The sequence below is a fragment of the Nymphalis io genome, chromosome 5 (genome assembly GCF_905147045.1).
Source record: "Nymphalis io chromosome 5, ilAglIoxx1.1, whole genome shotgun sequence".
Taxonomy (NCBI): domain Eukaryota; kingdom Metazoa; phylum Arthropoda; class Insecta; order Lepidoptera; family Nymphalidae; genus Nymphalis; species Nymphalis io.
In genome coordinates this window covers 2,839,240-2,863,491 of record NC_065892.1, presented here as the reverse complement: position 1 = coordinate 2,863,491, position 24,252 = coordinate 2,839,240, and the positions used below count along the sequence as shown (strand labels likewise).

The 24,252-nt window shown below is 31.9% G+C and overlaps 3 protein-coding genes across 3 annotated transcripts; 1 reads left to right on the top strand and 2 right to left on the bottom strand.

The window, feature by feature from the left end:
• Positions 1-2,379: 2,379 nt before the first annotated feature.
• LOC126768579 (uncharacterized) lies at positions 2,380-6,102 on the bottom strand. The gene is made up of 3 exons (XM_050486772.1): positions 5,962-6,102; positions 3,016-3,139; positions 2,380-2,583 (listed from the first exon to the last, which is right to left on the bottom strand). The coding sequence occupies exons 1-3, from the start codon at positions 5,977-5,979 to the stop codon at positions 2,381-2,383; spliced, it is 345 nt and encodes a 114-aa protein (XP_050342729.1). The 5' UTR covers positions 5,980-6,102; the 3' UTR covers position 2,380.
• A 7,105-nt stretch (positions 6,103-13,207) lies between these two features.
• Positions 13,208-15,645, top strand: LOC126768346 (uncharacterized). Its single transcript, XM_050486371.1, has 4 exons — positions 13,208-13,234; positions 13,449-13,567; positions 14,316-14,439; positions 14,950-15,645. Exons 1-4 carry the CDS (start codon positions 13,208-13,210, stop codon positions 15,643-15,645), a joined length of 966 nt encoding a protein of 321 aa, XP_050342328.1.
• A 6,358-nt stretch (positions 15,646-22,003) lies between these two features.
• Positions 22,004-24,187, bottom strand: LOC126768523 (arrestin homolog). The gene is made up of 6 exons (XM_050486696.1): positions 23,869-24,187; positions 23,569-23,775; positions 23,358-23,489; positions 22,922-23,273; positions 22,637-22,831; positions 22,004-22,517 (listed from the first exon to the last, which is right to left on the bottom strand). The coding sequence occupies exons 1-6, from the start codon at positions 24,055-24,057 to the stop codon at positions 22,369-22,371; spliced, it is 1,224 nt and encodes a 407-aa protein (XP_050342653.1). The 5' UTR covers positions 24,058-24,187; the 3' UTR covers positions 22,004-22,368.
• Positions 24,188-24,252: the final 65 nt, after the last annotated feature.

The following is a 24,252-nucleotide window of genomic DNA, read 5'->3' as shown; positions in this document are numbered from 1 at the left end:
GTGTCTATGTCTCCAGCTTTGCCCATACATTCCTAATACGTTTGAACTTTTTGCCATATCTCATAGATAAACACGTGTTTTATTAGCGTTCTCAGCAAACGATGGAAACGAGGTTAGAAATTATACGGCATTTTTAAGGTTGGCTGTATTGTACACTATTTTATATATATAATATTTGAGAACTTAACATAATAAAAAAATCTTAATATCAATACATAATAAGATTTTTGCTTGTTTTTTAATAATAATATATTATGTAAAATTTATTTATACATTAAAGCATTAAATATATAAAAATTAAAATTGAAAATAGCTACTGCAAAAATTATGACCGCGTGGAATGGTAACAAGAACGCTAGCAGCATGTCCCCATTGAATGCAATTTCGATCATAAGAACATAATTATATATAAACCTGTAATTATAAACTATATTCATAACTCATAACTATATATACATATATACTTCTATTATCAATTAAGTAATTTCGTGAATCCGGTTTTAACAAAACAAACTAAAATATATCTCTTTAATATTACTATTAATAAAACAGGTAAAATGTTAAGAAATATAATTTGATAATTATGTTATATAAGTAAGTCCTTCAACCTTATTTTGTACAAAGGAGGTCAATTAACGAATGTAAGATTTAGAATAATTTTATCTGTAGTATTTTAATATTGTAGACACGACTTTATTCAGTACGCCAATTGAAAACGCCCTAATAAATGGCACATTTGCAGTGCAAGTAACTTGATAAGTTGCATTCATGTGTTCAGATGTAATATGAGTTTGACTGTATCTGTGTCAGCCCTGAGTGGACCCTGGCACGTCTATTAGCTTACAGAAATATTAGTTCATTGCCTTTATTGATATTTCCAAATTCAAGTTGCTACGTGAATAGTTTGCCTAATCGCCTAGTTTTTGGCAATTAATTAGGTATTTTGCAATATATTATTACATTTTTTTCGTCGATTTAAACCTACATTTCGCTATAAACTGCTCCATATTTATCGTTTTTGATTATAATTCGTGTAGACTTGTTTATTCGACGTTTTTTTTATCTGTGTAATTTAGTTTATTCATCAATATCTTTTTTTAATGAAAGAAAAACGTGGAAATTTAAACGTGTTTATTTTTTACTGTTTTTTTTTTAAATATTCTATGTACTGACCTAAATTAGAAAATAGTTTTGCTCAATTGCATCATTGAGTAACACGAAGTATGATGTCAATAGCATTTCAGAAACTTTCTGCTCCATTGTATGCCTTTAAAAGAATACGTTAGTGTCACATTTTTTTATCTGTGCTATTTATGCTCATAATGGGTAATAATTAAAATTGAAAGCTTATTATATAAAGCTTTATTTCGAGGCGGATCTAGTTCTAGATAATTTGATAAGTATTATGTATAACATTAATTATGTCACCGGACAGCCGCCGGCGTTACACACGTGCTGAGTGTGATGCAAGATTAGGTGTTCGTACTTCATGCGTTTAAACTTGCGACAAAGAAATGGAGGAAGGTTAAAAAAATGCATTAATCATTGCTAATGTAGAAATTTAGTAAATTATATAAGAAATTGCGCTTATATAAAATATTTGTTGAATGTTTATTAATTTTGTAAACTTTTCATTATTTTATGCATTACAATTACTTGTAAATAAAATATTTAATTCATTTTAATTATCACCTTCATATCTTATAAATAAGATGTATTTTATGTTTGGTAGAACATAATCATGCTCCATTGACTAGAGGGTTTCTAATGAAAATGTGCGTTATTCAAGATGCTGCATCTATAGTCTGTGACTATTTCCAACCGCACCCCTCATTATTATAATATTACGACAAGAAATGTGAGATCTTCTTCTGTGTCATATTTCCAGGAACTTATACTGGAAAATAACTCTTATTGTTATGGTACTAAGGGTCAAGCAATAAGTACAATTAAATATATTCAAATTCAAAAACGTTTTTTGGCCAATTAGTTTAACTGTTTCTTTGAAATTTGTGATGCAAATGTTTCATTTGTATTCTTCGCTGGGAAGATCATAATATATAAGACCTAAGCTTTCATGAGTATTTTAGGTAATAGTATAGATGTGTGTGCCTAGATTCATAAATGCTATGCGGTCTAAATGTAAGGAAATTTGGTGCGCCATACACACACACACATAACACTCGTTACAGTAATAGTTACGATGTTCAATATTTAAATCAAAGTTCAATAATTATCTTAAGCATTATTTAATAGTAAAACGTACCAATATATATTATTATTAAAATTATAAATTCTTAAGCTAATTTAACAAAAGTATAACAACAAAGTGTAATGATATAATGAAATAAATTAAAAAAAAGAAATCAGAAACGCTTTGCTAGGACGCGTACTTGTTTCCAACATGGTGTCGAACTCCCCATTTGTAGTTGGCGTTTTTATCGGTTTTGACGAATGTGTGTACGGGGCCCGTAACGCCACTGGTTCCCTTGCTTTCGTGGTCATCATAATCATAATGTTCGCGCTTCGGACGATCCCATTTCGTTTGGTCTGGTTGTTCAAATTTCGGTTGTGGCTGACGAACTGGAATACGATTTAAAAAAAAAATTAGAATACTTGTATTTGAACTTAGTGTTGCATTATATTACTAGCACACACAAACAGTTTTTGACTGAAGTGTGCGTTTATTTGTGCTAATATATCATTGACCTTGATAAAATCTATTACTTTGCTTTACACAAGAATTTTTCATTAATATGTTAATTTTCTGCCTATTATTATTAAGAAGTTACATTAAAAATAGGATTTTGCCATTTCAAAAAGTCAAAAGTTTTCAAAAAATCAGTGTATTAGCATTTTCTACAGACTGCTAAGAACACAATATGTGTTCTAAGCTTAAGACATTATTTTTATTAAGCAAAGGAGAGATAGGTAAATAAATTTAAAAATAATAATAATAATGCCTGTTTAAAATAAAAACGATAAAAATACAGTGAGTATATACGTCACACATACTCGGTATCTTATGCCTATGTGGTAGGGGTGCATATCTCGTAACGCGTATTGGTGGTGCCTTGTGCACTGGGTAGAAAGGCGCAGACCACGCTGACGTGGTAACTGCCATGCACGCTAATAAAACCTGAAATGTTAAGTTGCCATTACACAACTGATAAAATTTCAAATAAATGCTTCGTCCAGATATGGTAAGTAATGTAAATACACACTAATTCTCAGTAAGAAATATAAAACCATCCTTTATATCGTCAATGCGTCAAAATATTGGGGGCTGAGATTTTATGTCCCTTGTGCCTGTAGTTACACTGGCTCACCCATCCTTTAATATATGATGTTAGGGCGAGACGAGAGGAGCATGAAGAAGAAAAGTAAGATTTTTTATTATTGTTATAAAGCGGTGTACAATTAATCCAGATCTTAGCTTACTAATTTTTATTAGGAGTACACTGTGTATAAAAACATTTTATGTATTTTTCAATAGATCACGTTACGAATTTTTAACCTTAAAGAAAACAAATAACAAATAAGTCTTTCTCAATAGGAGTTCATTGTTATGTACGTCGTGTGTAATTTTACTTTCGTTACGTTTATACGTCATTTATGTCACGGCACGCAATTTGCGGTTTAATTAATTTTATATTATTATATAGAATACACTGTCATTACATTATTTATATATAATTTATTAATCTTTAACTTTTTTTATATCATAATGATTACAAACACATAGTTAGAAATAATGTTATTGTAATTCTAAGGTGGTAGGGCTTTGTGCAAGCCCGTCTGGGTAGGTACCACCCACTCATCAGATATTTTACTGCCAAACGGCAATATTTAGTATTGTTGCGTTCCGGTTTAAAGCCAGTGTAACTACAGGCACAAGGGACATAACATCTTTGTTCCCAAGGTTGGAGGCGCATTGGCGATGTATGGAATGGTTAATACTTTTTACATCGGCGGTGACCACTTAACATCAAGTGAATCACTTGCCAGTCCACCTACCTATAACATAAAAAACGAGTTCTGGAGGTGCGAATCTGCTACTTTTTTACACTTACTATATTATATTTATATCTATTATATCTATATCTATATAAAAAAGCCGAGATGGCCTAGTGGTTAGAACGCGTGAATCTTAACCGATGATCGTGGGTTCAAACCCGGGCAAGCACCACTGAATTTTCATGTGCTTAATTTGTGTTTATAATTCATCTCGTGCTTGACGGTGAAGGAAAACATCGTGAGGAAACCTGCATGTGTCTAATTTCATTGAAATAATGCCACATGTGTATTCTACCAACCCGCATTGGAGCAGCGTGGTGGAATAAGCTCCAAACCTTCTCCTCAAAAGGGAGAGGAGGCCTTAGCCCAGCAGTGGGACATTAACAGGCTGTTACTGTTACTGTTACTGTATATCTATATCTATTATATCACTCATTATATTTATATCTTATAAACAATTTGTTAAAGGGAATAAAATATAATTAGATTGTATTATATCGTACCAAAAACAAGGTCGTGCATTTACTTCTTTTAAATTCTCGAATACCGAAACAGCCGCCAGTTAACATTCTGATAAATGTTATATCGTTCTTATTACTATTTGTTAACTAGGACTTTAAACTCGTGTTTAAAAGAGGTATGGTATGATAATAACTTATTAACTGCCTCATTGCTGTAGTTGATAACTTATGAGGATGCTGATTCTGAGGTCCAGGGTTCAAACTCTGGGGATCCCGGAGAGCCGGAATCCTCAATAGCAGTCGGGGGCTTAGAAGTTTGAAGTGAAAAAAGAGTATCGGATTATGAGAGTGATTGAATAGGGAGAGCACTTGCACACTTATTTATATATCTGCGCAGTTGTCTTGTGGTCAGTTAGAAGAGACATTGTGACTGATGTCAGGATGACGGAACACTCGTTAGACAATATTACATAATTTAAAAAAAAATAAGAATAATTATTTTCAGCCTTAATTTTTGTTATAATGCTCGAATTAAATTAGGCAGTTTCAAATTAAAAAATAAGACTTTCTAACAATTACCTCTCGTAACTTGTAAATTATTCCATTATCTATAAAGACGAAGAAAATACATACATCTCAAGTATGTATATTACCAGTTTTCTCAAATCTGATTGGTTAATAATGAATGTGTCTATGCCAAACAAAAAAAAACTACACAAATTCAACTTTAAATTTCGAATACATATATTTTTATAGTTCCTCACTTTACGTTATGTCATACAGCAGATGCAAGTAATGCCGTTAGGTACTCTATAATTTGTCTATAATTTTCCGCCACTAACGCTCTACGGAAGTTATTTAGCCTTCATAACTTGTAAAAGGTACAGTCCGTACAATACATTTTATATTTTACAATATTTTGCTATACTTAAGCTATGAATTTGTTATTTGTTTGTTAAATGAATGATAAGTGAAATTTAGACATAGAACTTTGTAAAAAAATATTATATTAATGTTAGGAATATGTCATATCATTAAAAAGTACTAGATTGTCTATGGTTTCATCTTAATATCTTTGATTAGTTACGGGTAAGGATTACGCGTGAGTAGGATCTATGCCGGATACCTCTGTCATAATTAACACGTAAATAGTGAATAACTACTAGTGATAAAAACACAATTAATATTTTCTAATGGATTTCACAATGATAATGAATAATACTTATCAATAAAATATTTTTTATAGGAGTTCCTTATCAATTTTAATATGATTTTACTTTATTATTCAAATAATCATAAATACGTTACAAAAAGATCAAGATATTTGTTTTTGTATATAGTACATAAACATTACATACAGTACGTTTAATAAACGATTCTTCGTCTCAATAAACTGCATACGGACTCGATTCCCACGTAGGGTCCTAGTTCGGAACCGGTTTAAATTTTTTACGAAACCATTACATAAAAGAAAAACACTCACCAAAATGTAGCAATCCATATCAACTGCATTCGAATTGGCAATGCCGGCCACGGTGTCAAACAGCCTCTTTTAAACTAGAAAGAAAACGAATTGAACACTTTCTAGCGATTTAACGCTTTGATGCTTGACGATTCGGTTTAATAAATAAATCATTTTTTCCATCTGATGAATATTTAAAACTGACTTCAATAACGAGCTCGAAGTTGAATAATTAATTAATGATTCGGGAATGTTTTGTAATATTTTATAATCCTTTTAATTATAACATTATTATAGTATTAATTTGATGTTGTAAATAATTCCGTATACAGTTTACTTATAACAACATTAAAAGCATAAAGATTGCGTTCGATTTTCGTAATTGTTTTTAAGATTAATAAATAATTCGTTCTTATGATTTATTTATTGTAAAATAAAAGTTTTTAAAGCGAAACTACTTTGAATATGAGAGTAAAATTCATTCTTTTCAATTAGTAGTTGCACGGGATCTAATAAATAATGTCCTCCTGACCGATTTCGACCAAAGCAGAAAGTCTCAAGATAGCCAATTGCGCGGGAGATAGTGCACAAGTGCTTGCGCAAACAGGTACACTCTCAAAAGCAAAGAAATATTGCTCTCATGATTAAATGGGACAGTAAAATCGATACGACTAGAGAGAGTTCGCAGGATCAACGGCTTAACGTGCTTTTCCTACTGAGATAGAAGACCCCATTTTCTTTTAATCGGCCTGACCTGGGGTTCGTACACAGGACCTTAGGATCTGTGGCCTTAAATTTAGCAACTAGACCAACGATGCAGTCACGGGATCTAAAGGGATGGTCCAGTGTCAAATTGCAAGCACCTTTGTGGTTTGATAATTACATGGTGTTAATTTTCATTTTTCAATTCACAGGCTCTTTTGAAACTGATTTGTAAACTGATTAAGGCGCTATTGACAACACCTAAAATATTTCTTACTAAATATAAAATTATGCTTAAAAGTGCCGTCAAAGTACTACTTGACATGTCTTTCCATTTCAGGCCCAAAGGCACCTTTAGGAATCTTCTTAATAAAAATAAATGTAAAATTAAAAAATCTTTTCGAGGCAAGAATAATTATACACTCATTAATTACAACACTAAAAATATTGTGACAAAAGCAGTCAGTCGAGTAATAAAAAAAAACTGGCTTAATTTTGAGAAGTACCTAAGAAAACTGTGGAGGGACCATATTTTTTTTTGTGAAATACATACTCGTGTTTTTAAGGTTTGATAATAAACTTTACTATTGTATTGCTGGATTCTAGTTTAAATAGTGAGTGAGTTAGTGTAATTAAGGGTAGTTGAAAGTAAAGGGACATAACATCTTAGATCCCATGATTCTCAGCGTTTTGCCATTTAGCACGCAATATTTGGTCTTTCCTATCAAGAATTGTGAGACTGGGGTAAGAGACTTTGCACATACACATGCCCGGCGCAATTGTCCTTTGAAAATGTCCATATTGGCCGAAATCCATAACGAGGACATCATCATCTTTTGTGGTACAATTCTGACATTTTCTATTGTAAAAAATGATAAGCGCATACCATCAGGTGCTCTACTTGACTGTCAGGTATGAAAAATTATGATTATAATTATGAACAGTTTTTTGGTATGATAAACGATTCATTTCAAATTAAATGACTATAGTTTAATGTTACTTAGAGTGGTATCAAAGCTGTACATGTTTACTGTTAAATATCCTTCGTATATCAGTAAAGCCTCGGGTACCTACTCTTTATTATTTACGATCAACGTTAATCTTCTTGCGTCATGGAGATTGGGCTCATGTTGTTCGACATTTTGTCAGAGAAAGGATACATTATTTAAACCTGTTAGACTGTATTGAAATGAATTGCTACCATTTATTGTATTAAATTTTTGTTGACATATTTTAATATATATTTTTTTTATATTTAGATTTGCATAAGGATGCGGCTTCACGATCCACCGCTAAACAGCAATACTTAGTAATGTTGCGTTGGTGGTGCATTTGTAAGGAATGGTTAATATTTTTAACATCGCCAACGTCTATGGGCGCTGGTTCAAGTTTTAATATAGTTATTTCGAAATGTTAAATAAATATACTAATTGCTCTTAAATCAAAAATTTAATTATTGTGTTATATTAACTAAAACCTCTTTGAATTCCGTAAGGCTTCAATGAAAAATAAAAACATTGTACAGAATGAGATTCGAAATTTAAAATAAAATAACAAAACATTGATAAACAGTTACACTAACAAAAGGTTTTTTTTTTGACAAAAGAACGTTAGACGCTGTTTCATCACTGACTTTGACCTCCATAGCTTTATAAATGTATTCGGTCGATATTGAAATTTTTGTATCGAGAAATTGTCGACAAAGACGCTCTTTATTATTATATATAAATATTTTTTATAAAACATAAAACCATTTTGTTGGACTAGTTTTCACTCTCACGTATAGGGAGGTGTTGGGCACTCTATGTCCCCTGAGAATGTAAGCAAAATTGCATGATGACTGGTTGAGTAGTTAAGTCGCGAAAGCGTAACAAATCAAACAAACGTACTTTAGCATTTATAATATGATATATAGTAGGAATATTATAAGGATGGATGAATATTCTTAGGTAAGGGGTCAGCCGAGAACACTTGCAACAACCTGGCTATAAAAGGACGCCTCCCGCCATGATGGGCCTCTTTTTCCTCCTGAAGATCGGAATTCTACATTCATCCGCCTAAGCTGTGTCGTGGTTGTATATTTCTCTAGTAATGTTTAACAATTATTTTCCATTACTAAAATATTTCCCTTTTTGAATTAACTCATCATGTCCGTTATTTTTTATAAAATCCATTTCTGGTTCAAAGGTTGATCAAAATAAGACCAAAGAAATCGCTTCGATTCGAATTGAATTGAATTCGAATGCGTTTGTCTTACGGTGATGTGATATTTTGAACTGTATATGCTTTAAATAGTATAATTATCGCATTGAATATCGCATATCTGCTTCAGACGGCGATCGAGTTCTACATCGTATCTAGAGTTTGTTCATACAAAATCGCTCTACAATTCGCAAAGTGAGTATTCTCATGTCATGTTTTTACTTCCGGTATAAAGTCTTCTCACCTCACTCGTAATGAGTGCAAGGCTTTTCCAAATTTGAACCACCGATTTTCGCTTAAATTTACATATAGGATCTACTAGGCGATCGACTCGAATAAATTATATTTTTGGTTCGAATATTAAGTATTTTGATTTCGTTTGTGATATAATTGACCGTTTTACTATTTATATAAAGCACAATTGAAATCGTGTCTAATGGTAATCTGATATTTTAATGTCATTCTATTGACAATATCTGTCCGCAAAGGTCAATTGAACCGATTTAACTTTTATAATGTACACCTGATTTTAATTGCAACACTATCGAATATGTTTAGCTTAAATTAAAAAGCAAAATTACTAAATCACATTTCTTGCATATTACTTTTATCCTTGACATCAACATATCATTGATAACATAGCTTTATCCGATTAATACAGTATTATGATAAAGGTTCTTTACATGAAGACTCATAAGCGATTTTACCGATTTTCCGACTGACTAGCAAACTGAGCAGAAGAGGTCACGAATGGCTCCGCAAACAAACGTGCATTCTCTACACCACCATTTCCGAAAATTTTTATTTTATTTTATTTTTGACAATAGAAGCTTACAATTTGTTTTTGATGCTTTGTTTTTTGAAGTGCCAATAATCGATTTCAATGTATGTTTATACGAAATATTCGCTTCCAATTGGATAAATAGTATAATAAAGAAAGATGTCAGAATCCTAGGTATATTTCATTGCTTGTTTCCGCCCGCGGCTTCACCCACGTTTTAAGAGGATGGGGGGGAGGTGATAGGTACCATTATATCTCATGTTCTGTAACTCTGACAAATTTTATGCAAAATTTCATAATCATTCGCTGATTTGTTAAAACGTGAAAATATATGTATTTATATATAAACGAACTCACTTTCACATTTATTATATTAGTAACATATGATTGTTACTAAAATTTCTATACCGATACTAAATGACAAGTGTTCTTAAAACAAATCTATGTGCCTATTACGAGTTTGAAGTTATAGCAATGACGTTAACTGTAATTTATATATGCGATAAAACTATGACAATAGAAACATATACACATGCCTTATATAACCTTAATAAATAGAGCAATTTATCTCATTCACGTACAAATCAAGATCACGCCCAGATTAATTATTTTGTATGTAATAAGCTTGGCAGTCTAAAGTGAGCTGACTCGGTAAATGAAATTATATTACTTTTTATGATTATTATAGGAAAAGCGTCAATAACTCAATGATTTACGGACTGCGTACGGATATGAAAGTCGCAGGTTCGATCTTGAACTCTTGGGCTATTGTCGTTGTCACTCCTAACATAAGCTGTGATCATTTATTGAAGGGATAAGTATATCCTTATAAAGGGGCATTGCTACTACTTTTAAACAAAAAAATAAACCCGGTTATGTTGGATTTCAGTCCTATCTGATTGCTGAGTTCCATGTGATTGAGGAAATAATGATTGCACCTGTGTGTGTGTGTTGTCTTGTGCACTATTTACTCTTGCGCAATTGGTTGGTCTTCGTTGTAAATAGCTTCCATAGCCGATTTCAGTTAGACATCATAAATGAAACGACCATTTCAACAAACGGATTATACCGATATTAATGACATTTATTTGTTTGTTTGTGTAACCACGCTAAATTAACCCACCGTTAGTTATTGCTTAATATAAATAATATTGTTGATTTCAATTTAATTATTCCCTGAGAATTAACCTTGGTTCCAAAATTCAGGCACACTTTCCAATTAACTAAAATACTTCTTTACAATAATATTGTTAATATATCTGATGATTTCGAGCTAGCTTCGTAAGGTATTAAGTCGCTTGGGATGCATTTTAATTTGTGCTTTCATAAATAGACCTAAATGTCATTTTACTATTGTCAAGGCAGATAAGCCGTTTCTTTGTTATGTGTATTTGTGCTCGAATATAACAAAATAATGACAATAAAACTTTCTTGTATCGATTCTCATCAACTAGACGACACTATTTTATGTTAACTATTTAAAGCTATAATCAAACGTATAAATATTATTTTTTAAATTATACTGCAATATGTTATGTCCCTTGTGCCTGTAGTTAAACTGGCTCACATTCAACGACACTCCACTGCTCACTCCGGATATATTTTCCTATTCGAATTAGAAAAAAAACTATAAGTATATTTTTGTGTGTTTTCAATGTTAATAGTTTATTTTTTTCTTATTAATTCTAAGTTGCACAACATCTAAATGGAAGTATTAGCACAAAATTACGTAAACCCCATAATTATTTAAACGGAAACGGCCTATGATTGGATTCATTGTTTTTTAATAGCTTTCGAAAACAGGAGCGCTTCTATTGTTTTCATTTTAAATTATATAAGAAGCAATTTCACAACTTTCCAGTACTTTACTTCCAGTAATTAGAAAAGTGATTATATAAAAAACGTTATTGCGGCTCATTTTTTAATTAGAAACGTAAAATTAAAAAAGGTACAGCCTGTAAATGTTTACAGCTAGGCTAAGGTCAGTGCTGGTGCGGGATACATATGTGGCTAAATTTCATCCCACACACACAGACCTCACGATTCCATCAACACCGAGCACGATATGAATAATGATGAAACACGAAAATAATGTGATGTCGTAGATTCACGTGTTTTAGTCGCGTCGGCTTTTATCATTAACTCATGGGTAATATTATAATTAATTTAAATAATAAGTAACTTTAGTTTATATCTAAAATGCAGACGTGTATACTAGCCCCCTGATTGTATGGTATCACTCACGTCTCACTGTAAGCTCTAAAACACATTTAAACACAAATATTACGCTGCTAACCTGCTAAAACTGGAATACTGCAATACAAAAGTTTGGAATAAGCCCCTAAACTGCTGTAATGTGTATGTTGCCTTATTGTTCTTGTATTTATCACCTTTAATTGAGGTCCACTACTTTATTTATTTTGTCAACTGTGTGCTTTCATGTTTTTGTATATACTTTGTTTTATAATGCTCTTAAAGGTAAAAAACAATTATGTTTATTGGCCCTTTAACTTTTTTATAAGTACCTTCACAATATATTTTAATACAAGCGTCTTCGCGTCGGAGAATCGCAATTTCAAATCAATTGGACCTGTAAAAGTTTATAATACCCTTTTGTCAGAATAGAAATGAGCTGATAATCTTCAAGCGTCCATAATAATGGACCATCTCGATCATATCGGGCAGAAAAGCCGCATCAAAATTCGTCCATTCGTTTCGGAGCTACGCTGCCACAAACAGACACAATGATACGCACATTAAACATATAACTCCCCTCTGTTAACGTCGGGTGTTATAAATTAGTTTTGAAAATGATATAACTGACGATTGGGTAGTACGATCCAGTGATTTATAAATTAAATTGGGTCACAGTTAACGTGTAAGTTAGTGTAATGTAAATATATGCACATAATAACACATTATTTCGCTTGCGTGTAGTAACTTGTATGCTTCTTGAACTTTAAAGTTATTGTTAGTCGAATGTGTATAACTAGAGCGCATGCATACAAAATAATCTTATTCGCAAATATAAAAAATATATTTTTTTTTAATATTGGTCACTGAAGCATGTAATATAATTAAATAACATTAATAAAAATTTAATTTATGAAAATTTCATATATTCTGAGTAAGTGCTTATTGTATGAATATTATGGTGTCAAAATTTTATTACGTATAATATTTATTACAATAAATTGATTAAATACTTATTGAACTTAAACTGTTGCATTCCAAATTGATTAAAAAATTAAATCCCAACTAGTTAATATTATGCGAAATTTCTATCAGCTATCGATTCAAATTAGAAATGGAATAGATTTAAACTTTAAATAATTGTAAATATATTTTGATATTTTTAACTACAGAACGCACTTATTTCATATAAGTGCGTTCGGAAAACAATAATAATACAAACAACGCAAACACGATCGACAATTAAATAAAAAGTAAATAGGAAAACAATCGATTAAAAGTTGAAACAATTGTTTTGTGAAAAAAGTATTCACAAAGCATCGATGGTGACTGTCTCTATAAATAATCTAACAGCCACCATTCAACCTCACCCACTACCAACAGCTCAAGATGTTTCAACGTCTCTTCAATACAACGGTACTTGATTTTTTTACGTATAACCGAATTCTAGTTAAATTATTTATTATAGTAATAGAAGAGAAAGTGAACTCTAATGCAAAAACAAATTGCTCTGGTTTAGTTATGTGTTGCATTTTAACGTTTCAAGCAATCATTTTAAATGACTTCAATTTAATATAGTGATTTCAGTGTTTATGGTCTGTGATCGGAAATTCCATAAATAATTTTTCAGAAATGGATATTGTGTTTCGTCGTTGTAAGTTCCGGACCAACCTGGAGTCCGGTTAACGCTGCGGCTGTTCCAACGCAAAATACTCCATCAACAATAGAAGCTCAAGCGAAATTCTTCCAGTAAGATTTAATTGGATAAATTTACTTAATAAAATAATTTATTTTTAATTAGAATAATTTTGTAATTAATACAAATTTCATATAATACCTATGAAAGTAAGTGGTTTTGTTTCGTATTGGAAATTAAAACATCAAGATGGATAAAAGAAAAAATCTGGTTTTTGTCTGATTAAATAAGTACGTACTAATTTCAAGCAAATTATTTTCAGTATCAAAACAAAACATAACAATCGTCACTATTATTACAACTAAGAGCATCAGCTATGAGTCTTATATATTTTTGATATTATCTTTATTGTAAATAATTACAAAATTAGAAAAAATTAAAAAAAAACGGATTCTTTTCAGGTCAGGGTATTTTCGTTTACGAAACATTGGTCATTTTTACTTTGACTATAAATAATTAAATTTTGTACTTCTTTATTGAATACCGGAACTTGAATTCAAATAATTCAGTTTGCATCAGTCAGTCCTATCAGTAATTACTTACACCGTTGGTTGCCTGGAAGAGATCGCTATGTAGCGATAAGGTCGCTATAATTGTACATTTATTTAGGCAGTATACATGTTTTGTATTTTTCTCTTTGTGGTGTACAATAAAGTATTATAAATAAATAAAATAATTCAGTTTCATTCTATATATTAGGGTTATTTTATTATTGTTATATAATTTATTTCGTAAGAATTAAAGAGTAAATTATTATAATATAAAATATTTATTTTAAGCAAGGTGCAATTTGCTTTATAGGGATTTTTTCTCAGTACAGTTGAGTCCTTACAAGATTGAATTTGGTCATGTTTGTGAAGACCCGAACAATTGGGAGCAGCGGTACGAGAAGAAAGACTTTAAGAACCACAGGGATATGGGAAAAGTATCAACAGTTTTATAACTATCTCGCTTTGTTTTCCTAACTTTTCTATGTTTCTTTCTCTGTCGCGCTTGGCTTGGCTTGACTGAAGGTATAGGCATTTGCCTACTTCTGAAGACTTCGATCAGGGACATCGGCTGGGGAGTGAACGTCACTTCGTTGAAAGACATGAGAGATCCAGACCGGCTACAGGACTGTTTTCTGCTAAAGTACGCTGCTACTGCTTTTATCTTATTACTTACAATACTGAATTTGTTAACTATCATACATTTTATGACATATATATGTTGTTGTTATTATCTGTGACTAATACAACTTAACATAACTTAAGACTTGACTCGTCCTGGGCCAGCGAATATTGATTTGATTGAGGTTTACGATACACTGAACTCTTCTCTTCTCTCTCTGACATTAGTTTATTTATTTTTTATTTCATTTTACTAACAGTTCAAATAGTCATTATGAGTCATTTATCCAATAAGATTTATTTAATGTTTAAATTTTCAAAAACAGGTACGATGGGGAGATAAGAAAGGTGGATATGGAGAACATTACTGGGATTTAAATCACGCAGGTCATGTAGGGAATCATGGAAATGACGATGGCTACGATAGTGATGGAGATGATGGTTCGTACCATGAAGACCCGCAAGATACAAATAATGAATCAAATGAAAAGTATCAAAATTATGAAATAGATGAGTATAATCCTGACGATAATAAAAACAATTATGAAGAAAGTGGAAGGGCTAAGAGAGCACATGGAAAAATAAAATCGCATCAAAAAGGGGACGATGAACAGGAACGGCTACCGAAGGAAAAGTTACAAATAAATGATAAAGAAAAACGTGAAGAAAATGTCAATGAAGAAGAAGTTACCAATAGGCCATTTAAAATCAAACCGAAAAGACGCCTTCGTCAACAACATGATACGAAAGTTCCGCAGAACAAAGAGAAAAATAACGTTGTCTTGGTGATAAAGCATAAAGAAAATGATGAACAAGTTGAATTTCCTAAATCATCAGAACCAAAACATTTCGTGCCCTATGAAGGGGGCGCAGGAGTTAGACAGCCCGTACCTCCTGAACTTGTAACATCTGCTTCGATACCTAGACTCTTCCTAGACCAATCTACGGGTTATGTTATTGATCGAACAACAGGACAAGCATTTATGTTGCAACCAATACCTCGTAATATTCACTATAGTTAAATTAATAATTAAAATGTATAAGTTTAGATTAATAAGACACATTTTGTTATTATTTATTATAGAAAAGTTTGACTGAATTTTCCGATTATTTATTTTGTCCTTAAAACAAGTCTCTTTTAATAAAAATATGATTTAGCTACAACCCAGTTTTATTGTGTTTTATGTCACCACAAGATTCTTTGATATTAATATGTAATATTCATTTGTAATGGCATTTAGATAAATTACAGCCATTTGTCTGTGTCTTAATAATTCCGGCGAAATAACTATGACTGAGTCTGAGATTTCGTTTCTACCTACTTGCACATAATTGTTAGTTATTAGACATTAACAAATTTACTTAGTATATAAAAGCTTTCCGATGTTTAAACAGTTAGTCATACAATGCCTTCAATATAATTACATTGCGAAACTATAATTCGCAGTACCATGCTGTTGGTATTAGCTGTAATATGTCAAGGCAACGCACTTGGCGAGTTCGTTAAACTTAGTCAGTTCTTTCAAAATACCTCAAATTTAGCACATTTCTTAAAAAAAAAACTTTTATCTCGGTCTAAATTTTAGACAGACTTCCGTAAAAATTTAAGCAAGTTAAAATCTGATATTTCGTTAGATAGAAAAAAACATCGATTACATGAATCTTTTTGAAGAATTACACAAAGTTAATGTAGGTCGTTTATATTAGTGACTGAATTTTATTTTTTGATAAGATTTTACGGCCAGTCTTAATAAATACTTATTTATAACATTTACATTATATATGTATATCACAATGGTTCGCTGGTCTAGTGGCTTGATGTAAGGCCGCAGACCCGAAGGTCCTGGGTTCAATACCCAGGTCAGGCCAACAAAAGTTTTTAAGTTTTTTTGTCAAAAAATTCTCAGTAGCATCCCGGAGTCTGGAAGTTGTAAGTGTGTACACTCCCGTGTCTCGGAAAGCACGTAAAGACCTTGGTCCTGCGCCTGAATTCTTTCCAGTCGTGTCGGATTGCCTTCCCATCGGATGATGAGAGTGAGGGAAGAGAGAGTGCACCTGTGTTTGCGCACACACTTGTAACTATAATATCTCCTGCGCAGTTGGCAAATCTCTCTTGAAATTGGCCGCCGTGGCTGAAATCGGTATATATGACAATACCATCAAAATATAAATATGAGACTCAGAAATTATATTTGTTTATTATATCGAATTTGAACACATGACAATTTAATCGTGCTTGCCCGGAATTTGAGCCCGCAATCTTCGATTTTCAATTCACGCGTTCCACTACGACATCTTGGCACTTCTCTTAACGTGTATTTAATCTATTATTATATCACTTAGCCGTTTATGATAACTGAATAATTCTGAAAAGTTTGAAGCTTAACAGAATAATAATTTCATGAGATAATTCAAACAACAAAAACAACAGGTACAGCCCCACCTTCTTATCTTTGCTGTATCTAACGGTCAATTTGTAACAATAGTAACTTACCGTTACATGTGGGTATCTTGTTATCTTTATAAGCATCTTTATCAGATCTTCTTTTCAATTAAATACGTCTAAAATTTTATAAGGGGTATGAATCGTGTTAAATAAACTGTTAACAGTTGTTACCAATGGATAACTGTCCCTATTCATTTGTTCGTTTGAGGATATATTAATATGTAAATTAAAATATGTATATATATTATTTGCACTAAGCTATTACAAGAACTTTTAAGTATTTTTCAAGCTTAGAATGTTTCAAGTTTAAAATTCTGTAATGTTTTATGAATGAAATACTGAACATTATAGACTAACACAAAATTACAAAAGCAAAGGTATAAATAAATAAAGTTTTCTTTTTAAATAGTAAAAATATTTGCATTTGTGTATATTGAATAATACTTTTATTGTATAATCATTGCAAATATTCCTTGTGATAAAATTATATATCAAATATGTAAAATAAATTAGGAGTAACTTACGTTATCGTGTTGTTATATTAAATCTTTAATATAATCTATTATAACGTTATAAAATAAATAGTAAACTTGAACGGCGGTAAGAGTCCCTTCGAAGCATCTCGTCATTGTTATAATGTTAGATTTTTTATTGCTCTGGACCATGCAGAAAAGGGGTCACATCTCTCTGTGATACCTTTTATTTAAACGCTAGCACGCGTCAGAGAAAAAAAAAGTAAGGAGCGTATTGCGCGTCTATTATAAAAATTTACAAACGTTTCACCACCTATTCATAATGATGAAGTTACTACGTAAAGCAGCTACGTAATTCACGAATTTTCGTGATGGAATTGAAAATGATTTTCAATATTGAATATTTCTTAATTTTTTTTTGTAAGAAGACACTCGTAGTAATAATTATATTAGGCAAGCAATTTGATTTCATGAGCCTATATGGTTCAGAGGTTTGATCTTAACCTATGATCAAATTCATATTATATTTCGGCTTCAAATCCAGGTAAGGGACACAGAATTTTCATGTGCGGCGTAGAAAAATATCACTGTATTGTATTTGATATTGTATTGGATACACATTGTGTATCCATGAACCCGCTTTGGTGGAATAATCTTCAAACCTCCTCAAAGAGATATAAGGCCTAAGTCCATTTCAGCGTTGCAGTGGGACATTCACAGACTGTTACTTTAATTATTTTTTACTTATTTGATTATATTAATAGAATCGTAAAAAGATCTTATATTTATGTGATACAGCATAAGATACGATCAGGATAGTATGTACTGTTTTTTAAATGGTTAATTATGATAATGTACCAAAAATTAACCATCCTGTTGCAGCTTAATCTTCCAGCACTGAGTAGACTATATTTCAAAGACGTGAATGAACCTGATGAATTACTTAGATATCTAATGAACGCAACTGTTACAATATTTACAGCACCAACTGATAAGTTAATTAATAAATTATCTGTTACAAGACTATATTAGGAATTATTGTTATTATTATTTAATTAAAATTGCTAGGTAAACTGCAAATAGATCACCTGATGTTAAGTGGCTCGTCAATAAACATTAGCCCTGTAAGAAATATTAACCATACCTTAAAGCATCCATGCGTAACCAATCATAGGAACTAAGATTTTATGTCTCATGTGCCTGTAGTTACACTAACTCACTTTACGCTGGAACACAATAATACTAAGTATTACTATTGGCGGTAGAATTATACTATCATATGAAAATTAAAAAATTAATCATCACAACTGTATTTATATTTGTTACAACAAATGCACATTGAAACATAGTATGTCGTTAATAATAAAAGTGAAGCCGGTATGCCAATACATGAATATTAAACTATTATTAAATAAACGCAATTATTCCCACATTGCGAAATGTACAAGTAATCCTTTACATGCGACCGTTATCACGTCCCTCAAAGACGGTCAAAGGATGTCCACCCTTATACTTTCCAACAAACCAGTTTGACCAGTTCAATACGTGGGAATATTGTCCAGTATAATGTACACTTCGTTCTCACTTCAACTTAAATTCAACTGTATTATAATACGATAGAGTCTATTTTGTTATGAATAATATTTATTTTCATTACCTATTTCCTGTTGGCGGTATTTTGAATCGCCAAGGTGTCGTTTGGGTTACACTTGTCCGTTTGAGGGTGCATTGTGTAATTTAGTGTACGTGACACACAGACGATTTGATAGTTTTCATGTTTTATATTGCGAAATATTCAATACTTCATGTTTAATATATATTACTTTTATATATCATTATTAAGGCTTAAAAATAAACATTTATTGTAGTTTTTAAAAGACTGCTTATTAATTTGTTTTGATCAATATTATTACGTTAATAGGTAATTTGAGTACGGATTGAATTTTTTAAAAAAAATATAATTTACATGTCATTGAATCATTGAATACTAAGCGTTCCCATGGTTATCGGACAGTAAACGCCAGACGTCACGACGTAACAATTGCTTAGCTATTGTGTCTTGTGTACTTTTCCTCAGTGTTAACTTAATTGCTATTTATTATCAATACTATTTAAAACTTTATATTTAATTAACTATAAAATTATTATATAACATTTGTAATATACTGCAGCTGCTATGCAGGAAAAGAACAAAAATTATAAATTAATACAAAGTTATTTTTAAGTACGCATGATAAATATATATTCGACAAAAATGTATGTAATAGAATACGACAAAATAGCTCATACGTTCGGGCCGTACGTCAGAAAACGTATTGTATATTGCACATGCAAATAAAGGGTCATTTAATGTCCTTTCCCACAGGGAAGTGTACGAACAGGTTTTTGGACGAACCCTTTTCAATATAACAATATGTGTCCTTACGTGGATCTTCCTTGTCCAATTCTTTTGTCCATAACTAGTTTGACCAGATCGAGCATGAGAAAATTGTCTTAGAAATTCTATGCATTTTTAAAATGATTTAATAGATTAATTGCTAGTATGTAGCAGTGTATTTGTAATCAAAACAATATTTAATTTTATGAGAGATTATAAACTTACCTAATTAGGGAGCCAGGTTTATCTCTTTAGTTTTCTTTTTTCGTCACATTAAAATTATATATTTTAATGTGACGTGCGGTCGGAGAAACAGCAGACTTTTCCAAAAATGGTGACATTACACATTGTATTCATATACAAGGAGGAAGCAGTTATATAGTTACGTCTGCTAGTCTACAACGGAGGATCGATAATTATTTAGTGGGTATGTAGGTTTATGCTTCTACAGGATCCTAAAGAAAAGATCATGAAGTATTATTTTTTTGTCGTCAGTATTTTATAAGATTAATGTATTTTAGGCCTTGGCTTAAAATTCGTTACCTATTTTAATTAAATGTGTCGTAAGTACTAGCCTTGCATATAAAGCTACCGATCCTGAGGTTTTAGTATAAAATCCTGAGTCGACCAAATAAAAAATAGTGGGTTTTTATCAAGAAATTAATCACAGCGGTGCTCGAACTTGCGCTTCAATTTTCACCGTTCATGTCGGAATGTCGTTCAATCGGACTATGAGAGTGAGGGAATAGAGAGTACTTATGTTTGCGCTTGTAAACATTTCTTGCGCAGCTTACTACAATTCGTTGAGAATATTCACGTTGTCCGAAATCGGTCATCGGTAACTTATATTTTTACATCTATTTTGGGTGTAACAGCAGTGAGCTATTGTGTAGTACCAAATATAGGGAGGCAGATTCCCATTCGTGACAATCTCATTTTTTATTTTGTTGTCACAACCAGAATATTGATTATATGTACATACATATAATATCTTTCAGGCATTTTTATTTCGATTTCACAATTCTTTATATTAAATTAAAATATCAATAATAATTTATTATGATGGCTGATTCTTTCAACGAAAAAAATAGCAAACATTAAATATCAGAGTACCTTAGTAGCCCGTAGTTACAGTAGGTGCTAGGATTGTCTAAGTGTCTGAATCTGCCATTGCTCTACATTCATATACAACCCTCATAATATTATATATTTACATCTATAAAATGCTTGTATATATCATTAAACTTAAAATACACTAATAAGTTATATTTGTTTTACAGCGGTGGGATCTTGAGTCAGCAGTACTTCTAAAGGTGAAATGCGAACTGGATTATATTTCTGAACTAAGATTCAACGACCTATAGAGAAATGCAGTTAGCAATTTTGCAATATCGTGTGGTCATTATTTATACTGTTAATGGGACTAGGAAAAATAATGATACACTTAGTCTATTTTAACTAGTTTAGATTGAAGTATTTGCTTTATTAGATATTTTAAAGCAATCTTATATATTATTAACAGCTATAATATAAAGATTTTGCTACATAACTATGTATAACTAATGTTTTACACGTTAATTTTCTTAACATTATTAATTGAATTTTCATTTTAAGCCCTGTATATAAATATTTTATAATTGATAATTTTTATATCATAAAAAATGTAATATTCCTAGAATATTAAAATTTAAAAATTATTAAGCTTCATTTCATAAAATAACGGTTGTATTTTTTTTTAATTAATTAATTTTTCTGTGTTAAACACAACGACTTCATAAAAAGTTAAAAAATAATGCATATCAAATGCTTGCCCAGGTCAGTGTGTACACAACACTTACACCTTTGAATAATCGAGAAGTGATAAAAAAGTTCAATAGTTAAGAGTAGGGATAAATGAACCCCTTTGAATTAAAATTGAATACAATAGATATGCAAAAGAGATCATAGTTTTCTTTGCATACCATTTTAGTGTTATGTCAGTGAGGCACAAGTTGTCAGTGTGACCACATCAAAATTTATGAATTTTTTTGAAGTATTTTTATGAATTATCGTAAATAGGTAGATGCAGTGTAAATAAAAAGGCATTGTCTGGTGATAGCTATATATTAAATTTTACAAAGGCACAAATAAGGTAAGGTTAGAATTAGATGTTAATGATATTTTTTGGACATTTTTTTAATTATCGATATTAAATGTATTTCAATTTATTTAGCAATGATCAAACTCACACTATCCATAACTGACTAGATTAAGGTTTTAAAATAGGTAAAATTATATAGGTTATTATCCAAATAAGTAGGTATTTAATTGATGAAAATGAATTGATTATAAGGTTAAATGAACTGTCCCGTGGTCAAGATGTTGTCTAACTTGCTTGATTACATTTTTTTTGTATTTTTATATTTTTTTCCCTTTTTTTGGTGATGTTCGACTCCAAGTTTTCATTTGTTTATTCGGGTTCGTTCATCCTGAGACGAGCGAAGTCCTCGAAAACAATGTTGTCTTCCTCCTCATTGGCATACATCGAATTTTCATAGCGGTGTCTTTCGATGGACTGCATCTTCTTCATGGCATTGAAGCGTTGGCGTTCGACGGTGCCTATGTGGAAAAAAACAGATGAAACTATATATTAGGAAAATTTTAATTTTGAACCAGTTATGGTGTACATAAAACCTTTAATACTGAAAATTGTATCTAGAATTTGTAGCTTTGCATACCTTCAGCTGGGTGAAGCAGTTTGAATGGTACGTCAGTGACGAGTTCGCCACCAAGGGTTCCGCAGTTAAGCTTGACGCGTACCGAGTAGGAAACCACAATACCGATGGCCTCAGCAGGGCATTTGCCTTCGGAGACCAAGGTAGAGCTAGCGAGGTTGACATCATCTTCCTTTAAGTGTCCATCCAAAGCGACACCTGTTACAAATAATATTTGTCAATTTGTTTTTTAAGTAATTATAAAATATTAAGCTAAAAATAATAATAAAGCTGTAGTATAGTGCTAACCGCGGATATCCTTGTTGCTGCGAGCCAGAGGCACCAGGTAGAAGGTCTTAGAAAGGCTGGCACCAGGAGTAATTGGGCATCCCTCACGGCTTTCCAAAGATGCAACGTGGCGGCTGAATTGAGAGTTAATCATCGTAATTTCAACATGCTGTACAACCATGCAGCGAATGTTGCGGACGGATTTCCTGGAGTTGTTGGATACGATTATGTTAGCGGCGACCTTTTCACCGTGGTAGTAGATCTCCTTGTCGAGAGTCACCTCTAGGCTTATTTTTCCGTTGCTGAATGTGAAGCCCTTGCTCACCAGGGAGCTTGGAAGGCGGCGCCCACGGGCAGCTGGAGCATGTTGCAACTAAAATAACGTTTTTATATTATTTTATAGTAAATGTGGTGTCGATAGAAATAAAACCGTATTTAAAATATTTTATAAATATACCTTCTTGATAGCAAGAGTAACGGAGCTCCTCTTGTGGCCCTTGTCATCTTCATTGTCGGCCACGTAAGTTCGCACGCAGTAGTCTACGCCCATGGGCTTTCCCTGGTCCTCTTCGGATGGTTGAAGAGTTACCTAAACAAAATAATTATGTTTTAGAATTAGGAGTATCAGGAAATGTTATATATTATTATGAAATGCCAAGAGTTATTACCGAGCTAGGAGACATCTCGGGGAAGGTGAAAGTGAAAGGAAAGGCATTAGGTCCAAGCTTTTTCAGCAGCTTCTCCTGGACAGGTGTTAATTCCATTTTAGCGTTGACCATTGGTACAACTTGGTCTTGGCCAATGACCATTTCCTTTGAGAATTTGACTCCCATGACCTCATCTTCCTCCCTACCGAAGCGGTACGTCGTAACGAGCTGTTTAGAAATAAAAAAAATACAATTAGAAATTGAAGCACTTTAAAGTAAAACGAATTCACTTTACACATACTGCACTTGTCACTTTTATACCTGGCTGTAAACTTTTCGTCCTTTCAGATAATCGGTGTCAACCACCACAACGCCATCGACAGGATCGCAATAATCTACATGATCAATGAAGTCGCGCTTGCCAAGGTAAACCGTAACTTTGCCATTCGGAGTAGTTTTCTTGAAAACTTTCACCGCGACCACAAAAGCCAAGGCTAGGTAGTCAAGCATTTTGCTTGTTTTGAGTTTGGTCAGGAATAGAGATTGAATTATAAATAAAAGGATTTAAAATAATTTTATGGATTGTAGTTTAGGATTGTGTGAGTTGTGAATCACTCACCAGAAATGACAATGGTTAGCGGGTTCTCTTTATATATATATACTTTCCCTGTGAGGTTTCCTTCAGTAAGATCTAATTAGATTTAG

Excerpts from the sequence above, each read along its gene's own strand:
- LOC126768346 (XM_050486371.1), top strand. The coding sequence starts at position 13,208 with ATGTTTCAACGTCTCTTCAATACAACG. Across the intron at positions 13,235-13,448 it reads AACGTCTCTTCAATACAACG|AAATGGATATTGTGTTTCGT; the intron begins GTACTTGATTTT and ends ATAATTTTTCAG. Across the intron at positions 13,568-14,315 it reads GCTCAAGCGAAATTCTTCCA|GGATTTTTTCTCAGTACAGT; the intron begins GTAAGATTTAAT and ends TTTGCTTTATAG.
- LOC126768523 (XM_050486696.1), bottom strand. The coding sequence starts at position 24,057 with ATGCTTGACTACCTAGCCTTGGCTTTTGTGGTCGCGGTGAAAGTTTTC. Across the intron at positions 23,490-23,568 it reads CCGAGATGTCTCCTAGCTCG|GTAACTCTTCAACCATCCGA; the intron begins GTAATAACTCTT and ends TATTTTGTTTAG. Across the intron at positions 23,274-23,357 it reads TTACTCTTGCTATCAAGAAG|TTGCAACATGCTCCAGCTGC; the intron begins GTATATTTATAA and ends ACGTTATTTTAG.
- LOC126768579 (XM_050486772.1), bottom strand. Across the intron at positions 2,584-3,015 it reads ACATAGGCATAAGATACCGA|TTCGTCAGCCACAACCGAAA; the intron begins GTATGTGTGACG and ends ATCGTATTCCAG.